This window comes from Larimichthys crocea, chromosome IV, assembly GCF_000972845.2.
Source record: "Larimichthys crocea isolate SSNF chromosome IV, L_crocea_2.0, whole genome shotgun sequence".
NCBI lineage: Eukaryota > Metazoa > Chordata > Actinopteri > Sciaenidae > Larimichthys > Larimichthys crocea.
Window position 1 is genome coordinate 4,500,078 of NC_040014.1, and position 12,584 is coordinate 4,512,661.

Sequence of the window (12,584 nt, forward strand, 5' to 3'; positions counted from 1 at the left end):
CACATGTAGGTTTGTACTGATTAAAGGCTGATCTGACCCTTTAATGTAACCCTGTATCCATGTCTGAAATGTATCCACATGTCACACAAGACAAAGTTACAAACGGAAGTGGTTTCACAGCTCAGTGCCCCACACCTTTCTTTACTTCAACACGCTCTGTGCTGATGTGACGCTGCTGGAGCGACCTCTGCCGAACAACACTGGATCCTATCTAACACAGAGAGGAGAGAAAAAAAAAAGAAACAAAGACTCAATGTCTGGTACATTTGTACACTTCAGTGACAGAGTAGCCAAGCGACCCGTTCAATCAGTCCATCTCTGCTGATGGAGCCTCCGTAAAAAACAACAATGCAACTTGTTACAGGCAGCAGTGGGACTGCTTTCTACCGACTGAAAGCTGTGGCAGTAACTGCAGGTAGCCCGACAAAGACGAGCGACAATTCCTAGTAAAAGTTAAACGTGAAAAACGTAATAACACATCGAGCATGAAAGCCGGTTCAAGAGCTGGCGCCATATGTTTACAGTGGGAGGCTGGTGGAGGCACTGCCAGTGCTGCCTTCATCTGACTGCATCAATTACCACGTAGCTAACAGACTTCACACAGTGACCGGCCCTCAGTGTGTGGTGTTGGTTTCAAACCACGCAGAGACGAGCCTCTCTGGTTCAGAGAGCATGTTAAGCCCAGCAGTCAGCTTTTGTGTGGATTTGACAAAGTGTGCACAGTCTGCTAACTAGCACGGCTGCTAGCAGCTAGCTAAACATCAGTGGGGGAAAAAACGAGGCAGCAGTAAGCCGGTCACAGACAATACGGCTCAAAGCGTGAATGATACCGACTAAACCCGCATGCACAATGCGTCCGCAGTTTATTTTGAACCGCTAAGAATGGACAGAAGCAGGACAGTGACGTGAGCCAGGACCATGTATGACCAAACTCCGGAGCTGAGCCCACAACGCGCCCGGACGCATCATTCATGTTCCGGGGTGCAGCATCTTCCTGCACATTCAATTGCCCTCCGGTCCAGCACAAAAGCAAAGAGAGTCTTGTGCTGGCAGCGGGCAATTTACGACTAAACCACACACCGACACCGACTATTCGCCCGTTTACAAGCGGCTGTTTGTTGCTGCCGGCGCGCAACACGTTTTCCAAAGCCCGGAAAACAGTGTGAAAGTAAAACAAGCTCGGTGTAGACACGGCTCACACACTCACCTCGGGTCCAACCGAAGCCATGGTGCCTGGACGTAAACTCCGCCCACCCGGGATTACGTCACATTTATTGATTTGCAGACGGCGTAATACCACACCTGGGAGCTATGATTGTCAATAACGCTGTCAATAATATTCATCATATTAAGAATAGAATAACATTAACCCCTGGGTGTTAAGATCACAGAGAGGTGTGCTCTCTGGTATCAAAGCAATGAATGGCCTTAGAAAGTGCAGAACACAGCCCAATAAATGAGTCTGACCACAGCAATCATACTTCCTGTCAAAGAGACATCTAACACATAAAGGTCCCACAGTCTCCTTTTGCAGAGTTAAAGGTGAAATCCATTGTCCAAATGCAAACACAACTGTCGTCCCACCACCAAATTCAAAACCTTGGATTGGAACAGACCAAACCAATTTGACTAACAGATCTTCTAAATCAAAGAACTGATGCTCTGAAATGTGCTTTTTCTGTCATTTTGGTCAACAATGGCAGGAAATCGGACAATGTTGTGAATGTACACCATTTCCAAAAAAGTTGACACCGCTGTGTAAAATGTAAATAGAAACAAAACATGAAATGTTATCAACTTATCAAATGTTGAAGCAGAAATGTTATTGTTTTTGGAGTAGTGAAGTACATCCCCATTTTGAATTTGATGTCAGCAACACTAAAGTTGAGGCAGCGTCATGTTTGCCACTCTGTACATCACCTCTTCTTTCACCAGCACTCTTTAAGCGTCTGTGAACTGACGAGTCTTTGCTCTAATATTGAAAGTGAAATGTTTTCTCTATTCTATGTTTTCTATGTTTCATAATGCTACAGAGATCTTAAATGGGCAACAAGTCAGGAATGCAGGCAGGCCAGTTTAGCAGCCAGACTCTTTCATTATGGAGCCATGCTGTTGGAATACCTACAGAAAGTGCTTTGGTATTGTTTTGCTGAAATGAGCAAGGCCATCCCTGAACAAGACGTTCTTACTCTGCAGCATGTTACCCTTTATATATATTGTTCAGGATTGATGGTGCCTTCACAAATGTGCAGGTTACCCATGCCATGATGGATGCTGGCTTTTGAACAAGCCGAATGGTCCCTCTCATCTCTAGCCCGGACGACTTTTCTTAAGGATCTTCACTTTAGAAACTCTAAGCTCATTATTGTGTGACGTTCCACCAGGTGTTTTCTTTTAGTACTTCACAGGTTTTATAGTATTTTGTTGCAACTGTCCCAACTTCTTAAAAATGCGGTTGTATTGTATACACTTAAGGTCAAGTGTATGTGGACACCTGAAAATTACACCCGAGATTTAGAAATCTGGCTGCAAGGATCTTTTCTTGTTCAGCCACCAGAGAATTAGTGAGGTCAGTCACTGATGTTGGGCGATAAGGCCAGGCCTCTATGCAAGATAGTCAGGCTTCTCCACACCAAACAAGGAAAACCAGTTCTTTATAGAGCTGTATGGCTTTGTGTACAGGGGCATTGTCATGTTTAAAAAGAAGTTTCTTTCCCAAAATGTTGCCACAAACCGGAGGCACACTATTTTCTTAAATATTACAACCACATTTAGATTGCCCTTCACTGTAACTAAGAGGTCCAAATCATGAAGACCAAAATAAGACAGGTCCATTTCACCATTGGTGCAGAAGGTTGAAACTTGCATCACATCTGCCCAGTGTAGAACCTGGAGAAGGTAAGACACAATTATCCCAACACATCAAGCGTTGTCTAGTTTGATATTCTGGACAAGTAGGTGAAGAACCTGGCCAATTGGAGAAGGGGCTAGGGACTAGTAATAGTAGGACTAAAACAATAGCATTAAAGGCAAACAATTGCATTTCTCAGAAAAGACCAGAATATCACTATCTTACTGGCTGATTAAGGAAGCAGCACAGTCCTTCTATCAGCTGACTATCGTACCAATGTTATCACATTACCTTGTGATAGTAATACATATGAACCACAAACACAGCTAGAGGAAAAAGGTCATATAGACTGCCTGCAGTGGCCTGTGAAGGACAAAATCATTGATCATTCACTATATCTCATATATATCTATATATGTGCTTACCCTGGGGAAGACACTCCAAGTGTAGGGTTCAAGAGCTTGAAGCAATAGTGTGTAACTTTTCTACTGTGAAATAAATTCTGTTATGGAACTTTATGCTCAGTACGATCACCTGCAAGAAGAACATAGGAAGGATTAAGTCACACACCACCAACTAACACCTATTTTCATGAAAATGTAGAAAATGTTTTCTGGTTTTCCCTCTGATGTTCTTCTGTGATTTACAGAGTTTCCTGGTGGACTATAGCTGCTGTTAGCTGATTGCGAGCTCAGAGTATCAGGGGAGTGTTAGTGTTTATACTACAGATGTTTTGGACCTGCGGGAAGAAGAGGTTTTCAGGCCCAGGGTGCCCAGGTGAATGCTGACGGAGAGGCAGAGCTGGTGTCATGCAAATGGGTAATTTAATTTAATTTAGAGGTGAAGAGGATGCTGATGGAGGAGAGAAAAGGAGAGAGTGACCAAGCAAGAAGCCTGACAAACAAGAGGACTGACTTGTGCCGAAAGAAAGATGCCAAGTTGGGCTACTTGCTGAAATGCTTAATGTTAGCAAAGAAGTTTTTTTTTCAAGTAATATAACCATAACAAATGCACAGCTGTCTATATTTAGGACAGTGGTATTTCACTATGAAACTGGGGGCTCTAAATTGCAAATATACACATTTCTACACAACGTTGCTTTAAGGAAAAGGCAGCTACATCACAACCACCAACAGGCAACAGAACCAGCCTCTGCCTTATTACTACCTCTTTCAAATATAACTGGCCTCTACAGACAGAAGCACAGTTGCTCACCAGTATTTCACCATTGTCTCCCATTGGGGTAACCTCTACATGGAGAAATAGGAGAGCAGAGTCATGAACTTCTTACAGGGAAAAGCACCTGGTCACTGGTTCAGCTATGTGGATGACACCTGGGTCAGAATACAAATCCAGAAAGGAACACACCTCAGGGAAGTCCTGATTTGTCAGATAGCAACAAGATCATAGCACCACAACAACAGAGAAGAAAGGAAGACCAGGCGTAGCAACATAGTCACGTGTGGCTGGAAGAGGAGGATCTTCACATGCGCAAGTTATATAATACCTTGTTTTGATCATGACTTACAGTTTGATACACGTGGGTTAGTTATTGTGTGAATGGCTGCAGCAGATTGCATATAAAAACACATTATGAGCTTATAAAATATTATGCAATGTTATAAATTGAACCACCAACATAATCTATAACTTAGTTACACAAGATAGTTATTATATTAATCAGATAGATCAGCACACCAAATAGCTCCCATAGAGATTTCTTTTCATTAGCAAGTAACATTTTGTATTTAAGTTAGGGTAACCCTAATCATCTTCAGCAGGCAGTGCTGTAGTCATGGCCACCTTTGTTTGAGTCCACGACAAGTCCAAGATCAGGACTAGTCAAGACAAAGACAAGTCTGAATCCAAAGAGTGGTAAGAGAGACAGAGTCAAGACCGAGGTAGAAAAAAGGATCCTATTCAAGACCACTTACTTTTATGCCGTATACTTTTTTACTGTTTATAATTGTTGTGATGCTAGAGAGACAGTATATCTCCCGTTTCAATGTGATCATTTTGCACTATTATTTCCAGCGTAACAACACGCTGGGATCAAATCAGGCCATATCATTTACTTTAAGTGTAGCAGTTTCACTTGATATCATACTTAACAGTCAAAACAGCAAGCAACCCCCCCAAGATAAGTGTTGTACTATATTTGTGATGCTCAAATAGTCATGTAGTTCAGTGCAACCACACTTTGGTTTTAAAGGAGGAAGTTACTTCAGAAAAACAAAAAATATATATATCGCTGGACTCAACTGAAACTAGAACTTGAATATTGTGCAAGATTGATGGGCAGTTTATCAGTAATGATAATCCAATAGCAGTATATAAATACAGCATGAAAAAATAACTTTTTGCATAATTCATACTTTTCATACTAAAGAATTGCACCTTTAACTTATTTTAATTCCTGGGTCTCTAGCAGAGGGTCCACAACCCTACACCTACATGTTATTGTAGTCTCAGTTTAATACGCAGCACAATTTTATACAGTATATGTAGTAGGGGGGTCCTGCTCCGTCTCTCTCTCAGCTACGGGGTGAATACCTCTGCTGTAATTAAAAAAATTAAAAATGACATTAAACATTTTTCCATTAGGTAAAAATGTAACTGATAAAAGTAACAATTTCCGAATGATAAAAACAAACAAATTGTAGCAATGCAAAAATTGGAGAAAGAATAATAAACTATTATTATAGAGAGAATATGCCTGACAGAGGCAGATTATTTCTATCTTTTTTTTATTAGATGTATTATTCAAATAAATTGACTAAATATGATTACTCTGCAGCATAAGTGCTGGAAGTAATGTGTAGAAAGAAGTGGAGAAAAGTCCACATTTTGACTATGTAAAAAGTTCATAGTGGATTTGTGTTAAAATGGAATAGATTCCATGATTAAAATCTCTGTAGATCCACAATTCATTTTAGCAGGTGTGATGCCGCCTCCTGAAATATATACTAAAAACATGAATGTTGATATTATATGATGATTATTATAAGTCCACCCATAACCTTAAAAACAGCAGTTTTACCATAAGGTCCATTAGGCAGCTGTTCACATAATTGTCCCCAACAGATGCCATTTGTCCAGTTGCCATGAAATTGTAGACGTTCACATTTGTGTTCCTTTAATCGTTTCAGAAATCTCGAACATGTTGGCTTAAGAGTTGAGATCGAAGAAGGGGAGTGAGCTATTGAGATGTGTTGTTGGGTCCTGATACATGATATTAAAGGAAGTACAGCCAATACTTAGAAGAGTTACTGGACCCCATGTAAAAAAAGCAAGACTAAATATACAGGAATCTGATAGATGCTGGAGATGTGATAATAGCAGCGACACACCCATATGCACGCCTATGAGTGCCAAATGACTTGGAATCTATGGGAAAATATAGCAACATTCATTAAGTACTTGAGAGAGTAGCTTCAGAGCCACGCTCTGCATGATTAAGTATAATACCAGCTCAGCAGACTTCATGGTAAAAAAAAAAAAAAAATATATATATATATATATATATATATATAGTCAGTATATATATAGTCAATTATAAACAGTTCATTTTTAAATTGAGCAACAGACAAAGGGTATTTTTAAACATATAGGGCCACTACATGAATGGGAGAAACTGACAATGTTATTATTTATAAGATGCTATTTTATTTCCTATTATTATCATTAGGATGAGTGCCTAATAGTTAAGTGATAAATGATAATACCAGTGTTGAGGAGAACACAGAGAATGTCATTCAACACAGAAAGATACAGCCCTAATATGTGTTTGACAAACTCCACATCTGGAAACCCTTTCCCTTCGTCTGGACATCCTTCATTGTCTCTTTAATCAGCATTGAGGGTCCCCTTCTGATCCTGTTATTTACTCATCCTAGGGTTTCAGGAACAACACCATTATATCTGTCTTGGGCCTCCCCCAACATTCCTGCCAGATGTGTGAATGTCAAACTGATCTTAACCCCTTACTAGTGTTTGATGTTTCACACATTAAATAGTTTTCCAAACAGGGATTCTGGTGGGATATGAGGTAAGTCCGAACAGTTATTGCGGTTCCAGTGTCTAATCTGAAAGTATTTAAAGAAGTTATGATTTGGGAGTCATTTGTTTAAAGTTTGAAAAGGTACCTTAGAAATAAATCTCTTTAACTGTTTTATGCCCAATAACCCAATTTCTTAATATTCTTATCTGATGGGAAATATTGGGATTATCACATAGGGAAGTTTTATGAGAGGTTTAAACCTATGGCAGCATGAGTTTCACATCATGCAGAGAGAGAGAGAGAGTGTTTCGAATTATGGGGTTCTTAGTGATGATTAAGAGTATTTTCTCAGCAGTTAGAAAAGGAAGAGACTTCAACAGAACATGCTTTACTTGGTGTTGTTCAATAGGAAGCCATCTTGCCACATTTTTGTCACCATGTTGCCAACACCACACTAAGCAAAACTGAGTTGTCACATACAGCTAAATACAAATACATCCTAACACTTATATTGTGACATATGAATGAAAACTCTGTGTTGATGAGGTTTGCCCAATTCAGAGTTATCAGTACAACAACAGCAACATCATATGTAATTGCAATGCTTACCATGTTTATGTCGATCCCACACTAGAGAAATTCACTTATTACAGAAAAATATTCATAAATAAATACATTATACAGCTGTGCGATTAGTTTTGTTATTAAGTTATTAAGTTATTTTCTGTCTGTCACATATTTGTTCTCTGTGATGTTGCATCTTTTGAAAAGCAGTAAAATGTATTATATAAACTATAGTTGAGGTTAAGGTTCTGTTCCATTTATTGCAGCAGAGATGTGCTAACATACACCAGAGCAGCACCCTGACCTTAACTGACCTGAATGGAATGGAGCCTTAATTTGTATCATTGGCGACACCTGTTACTGTTTCATGTCAAAATGGCTGCTGTGAAAAAGGTTGATTTTATTTAGCTGCATCAGTTTCGAGGTTGTGTATTCGGCATATGCTGGCTCACTGTCATGTCATTTCACTATGATTGTACCTGAGTGATTATATGTGACAAATAAACGGATTAAATTGAACACATGAATAGAACATCATTATGTTGTTAGTAACACCCGAGCTGTTCCTGCTATGGCAGGTCAAGCTGTCTGCTAAGAGGCAGATGAATGTAGACGCTTTCTGGGCTTCTCTGCACAAAGGACACACTTTTTCCCTTTCACTTCTGTTTTACTACAATCATTTTCACATGTATTCTTTGAGGTTAAAGTATTACACCCATAACACTGCTGAATTGTGGGTTATGAACCAAACAGACAAAGTAATGTGTTTGAAGTGATTAAAACAATAATTCAGGTAATAATGAAAATATTGTTATATTTCCAGCTGAATTTCACTATAACACTCACACTAACTTGCAGCTACCCTGACATGAACCAGGCTAGTCTGGTGGGTAAGTTTCCATGGTGACTTACATATGTCTTGTTTAAATCTGCTTTATTAAACTGAATGTACTAATAAAAGTTCAGATCTACTGCAGTTAACCTGGTGTCATTTTTTTAAAGAGGACCAGATTTGACAATGTGATGGCCCTGGGCCAATACTAACATTAAAAAAAAACAAACAATAAAAGTTACTTACAAATGTTCTGTAACAATTTTATTTTAATTGTCACAATTATCTTTTTTTTAAATGACAATCTAACCAAATCTAAGTCAATCAGGCATGAACAAATTTAAAAACCAGTTCTTCCTTTCTTTCACATCTTGTATGTAATACGTTAAACTTGAAGTTGATACAAATCTTAAGATCATGTTCATTCAACATGACTTATTATGAGTAATGCAAAGTCTGTTAACATTTAGTTTAAAACGTATCACTTTTGCACTTGTCTTTCACAAGATCATTCAGAAAGTAACATTTTGTGTCTCATCTACAGAGCACCAGCAGTTATTGAACCTAAAAGGTTCAAATGCGTCTTTATGTTAACCGAAAAAGATTTCGTGGCATCTAATGGTATAATTGCCTAATGCATAATCTTTGTCCTTCCTCATCTAACGGAAGGTGGTGGCACGTAACACAGGAAACACCCAATCCAAAACCAGTGTTTGTGTGTTTCTGTAGAAACGGTGGTTAAACATGGCAGACTCTGTGAAAGGGGACCCATGGCATCTGTAGATATAAAAGAATAATTCAAACCTAACAAAAACACTTATTTTCAGGTGATTGCACACTAATTCAATCACATTTCTGAATATTATATTACATTTCTGCCATATTCTGTAAATAAAGCTCCATAAATCTCACACACTGGACCTTTAAGTGTGTGAATAGTTCTTCCATCACTACTCGCAGACTATAACCAGACCAGACCTATCAGGAGATCAGGTGGTAGTTTTGTAACTGTCATTTAAAGCACTCAGAAGGTGTTTTGAGTTGCGTGAAACATTTACTATGTCCAGCGCCGGTCCTGGCCACATTTGCGCCCTGGGCGAACCGTTTGTCTGTGTGTGTGCGGGTTTTGTCTGCGAGTGGACGTGCATGTCCAATTACTTGTCAGGTGGATGTTTGGAGGATGACCAGAAGGGGGCGCAGACGCAGCGAATCCGCCGTGAAGCACCTCAACGCAGAAGACGAAGAAGAATCCCGAGCCGTCGGTAGGTCCGTGAAGTATCCGGTAGTATCTTCGGTTCAGTTGTCCGGGAAACCCGCCATGTACGAGCCCTTCCTCTGAAAGCCTTTTCTCATGAAGGACTCTTCTATCCGCGCTCACTCTGTGCCCTGCTCAGCGAGGCAGATGACAAACTAACCCAGCTGTAGGGTGTGAGCTATCTGAAGCTGCGTTCACGGTCCGCCTTCACGACGTTATCCACAAGCCAACATGACACAACAAGCTGCCGCTCTGCAGACCTACAACAATGAGCTGGTCAAGTGTGAGTCACTTATTGCTCTTATCCATGTTCACTTTGCTGAGTTAGCAGTCGCTGTGAATAGTGTGGCTTTAGTTTGTTCTCTCACAAATATACTCGAGTTGTAGGTTTTGTAAGTTAACTCTGGCTCCAAACATACTTATTCTGTTTCCAAGTATGTTCAGGGTGTGACAGGAGGACACCTGTCTGTACTGTCTGCGTGTTTGACCTCCCAGCAAACAGGACAGTAGCTGCTGTACAAGCTGATTAAGGCACAGATTATGCTGTCACCCTGTGAACATGTGCTGTAGAGCACCTGATACTGACCTGAAGTCTGCTTTGTTTTTGCTTTAAACTAGACTGGGCAGAAATGTTTGAAAATGTAGTTAAACATCCGTCCAAGAATGCTTTTTTTCTTCTTTTTTTGCTATAAAATTCATCTGTTGTTTGCTTTTTTGTTCTTATTTTGCCTTCATAAGTAATGTTACTGTACATTCTAAGAGACTAACTGTACTTTTCATTTAATATCCAATATAAGGAGGACTGGATTCAAAGTATCAAAGTTGAATTTATTATTCTTGTACAAGAAGGAGCATTTAACAGTGCAACACACAAAAAGGTTTACAGAGAAAAGGCTCCCTGAGGAGCTCTGACAGCTGGTTCTTATACATTTTTCTTAAAATGGGCTATCTCGGACACCTCCCCACTGATAATTTCCTTATTTTGGTTTTCTGCTCAGTAATGAGCATTATGTTTCATATCCAAATAGTACTCCCCTAACCTGTCTGTCTTGTCCTTGTACTATTTTTATAATTATCTGTCCATGCCAGCTTCAGTAAACACATGCCAGATAAGGGAAGTGGACGAGACATGCAAAAAACAGAACACACACACAGTCTCTATAAGAGTTAAAACATCTGCACCCCAGTATAATCCTAATTTTTATAACAAATTGTTCCTAGAGGACAAGGTAACATCTTCTGTCTAAAACCAGAATTATTATATTACACTGATATTTAAAATAAGAAAACAAATGACTTCTCATATTTTGGTAACTTAAGTAACTCAATGATCATCCCATTATCCAAATTTTTTGTAATAGTAATAACCTCGTCAAGCTGATCCAGGGAGCCTCCGGTGTAGTTAAACCTTCTTGTCTCCTTCAGGTATCGAGGACCTGTGCTCCAAGCGGGAGGAGCTGAACCGTCAGATCAAGCAGGAGGAAGAGGAGAAGGATCGCCTGCAGCACGACATCCGAGTCCTCTCGGAGAAGCTGAGCAGAGTCAACGAGAGCCTGGCGCAAAGAATCTCTGCGCGCGCCACTTTCGACCGCACCATTGCAGAGACCGAGGCTGCATACACCAAGGTGTGTGTCCTCCTGACTGTCCTCAGATATTCCGTTTGTCATCTTTGCTCTCGATTACATCCAAAGATTGTTTTACGTTCAGCTTTAAGACAAAAAAACGGCACGTTCAACAAGCTTCGTTGAATAATTCCTCACCAGACGACACCTGTCAGCTGTAACTTTGCTATAAAATCACAGAACTAAATAACTGTTACTCAAACACATTTAAAACCTTTGAACTGAGTGTCTGAACTTAACCCATCGCAGCAGTTTTGATAGGCTTGATATTGATATTCAGCTTGTTTGGTAAGTTTGATATTTCAGGCTGCATGGAGCTGGTTCTGGCAGCATGAACACGTTGATAGCTGGTTGGTGCATGTTGTGATGATAGACGTCTGTGCTTGCTTGCTAACGTGAGGTAGTCCAGGATGCTTGTCTGAATGTTTGTAGAGCTGCAACGATTAATTAATTAATTGATAAGTCAACAGACAAATAAAGAAATAGTTAACTATTTTGATAATGGATTACTTGTTTATGTCATTTTCAAGCAGCAACACAGGATAATTGCTGCTTTCAGCCTCTCAAATATGAATTTTCTGCCTTCCATTCTTTCATATTATTGCAAATTGAACGTGTTTGAAGTTTTCACTCTTTAAGTCGGACGAAACAAGTTATTTAAAGATCTTGGACTCTGACAAACTGGTTTATTTAGAAAGAAAATAATCAGAAGATGAATTGATAATGAAGAAAATAGTTTGTGAATGCCAGTTACTGAGAGGTTGCCCACCTGATGGCACACCCACTCACATTCAGCCTGACATAGGTCCATTTAACATATAATAACAATAGTGGATGAGAATAGTGAGCGTCCAGTAGAAAACTCATGCAACCTCACCATGTGTTAGAGGCACCCCATTATTTCTCCTCTGTGACGCACCGGCATGTTGTCTTTGTGCAGCAGCTTCATCTCGCACAAACACATCCCCATTATTGATGCTGAACTCCCTGAGCACTCGCCTAATCACTGCAAACAAAGCCTCCAAAGCTGCTCTTATTAAAAAACAACAAGACAGTCTGCAGAGCTTGGCCCTTTTTAAAAAAAATGACTTCTACAGCATACAGCAGACTACCACCACGTGTTCTAGGTAATGTTTTTTTCTTCTTCTACATGTACCTGAACAATATCTAATGTGCTGTCTCTTTTGTTTTTCCACCTATAGATCTTGGAGAGTTCACAGTCTCTCCTGAGCGTCCTGAAGCAGGAGGCAGGAAACCTCAGTAAAGCCACAGAGCCTCGGAGGAAGGAGCACTAATGGCAAAGAAAGCTCACTGAACTCTTTGTTTTGACCACAACGCCACACTCGACATCCGCACTTAACAAGGTTTATACTCCACTCTGGACCAATTGTAATATATTTTATTGATTAAATGTAAGTTCTTTACTCTAATAAATGTTTCTTATCACTCCCATGACTCAC

General features: G+C 39.8%; 2 protein-coding genes across 4 annotated transcripts in view; one reads left to right on the plus strand and one right to left on the minus strand.

Annotated features, from left to right (window-relative positions):
• Nucleotides 1-7,568, minus strand: part of ehmt1b (euchromatic histone-lysine N-methyltransferase 1b) — a 32,415-nt gene extending 24,847 nt beyond the window's left edge. The window contains exon 1 of one of the 3 annotated variants that reach the window (XM_027278613.1): nt 7,461-7,568. In XM_027278613.1, coding sequence (XP_027134414.1) covers nt 7,461-7,463 — 3 coding nt within the window. In that variant the 5' untranslated portion in view covers nt 7,464-7,568. Of the gene's footprint in view, nt 1-1,207; nt 1,270-3,276; nt 3,297-7,460 lie in introns of those variants that run through there. The other 2 variants (XM_027278614.1, XM_019272862.2) reach the window with 2 other exon arrangements.
• A 1,897-nt stretch (nt 7,569-9,465) lies between these two features.
• ssna1 (Sjogren syndrome nuclear autoantigen 1) lies at nt 9,466-12,573 on the plus strand. The gene is made up of 3 exons (XM_010735833.3): nt 9,466-9,785; nt 10,928-11,127; nt 12,327-12,573. Exons 1-3 carry the CDS (start codon nt 9,734-9,736, stop codon nt 12,417-12,419), a joined length of 345 nt encoding a protein of 114 aa, XP_010734135.2. The 5' UTR covers nt 9,466-9,733; the 3' UTR covers nt 12,420-12,573.
• Nucleotides 12,574-12,584: the final 11 nt, after the last annotated feature.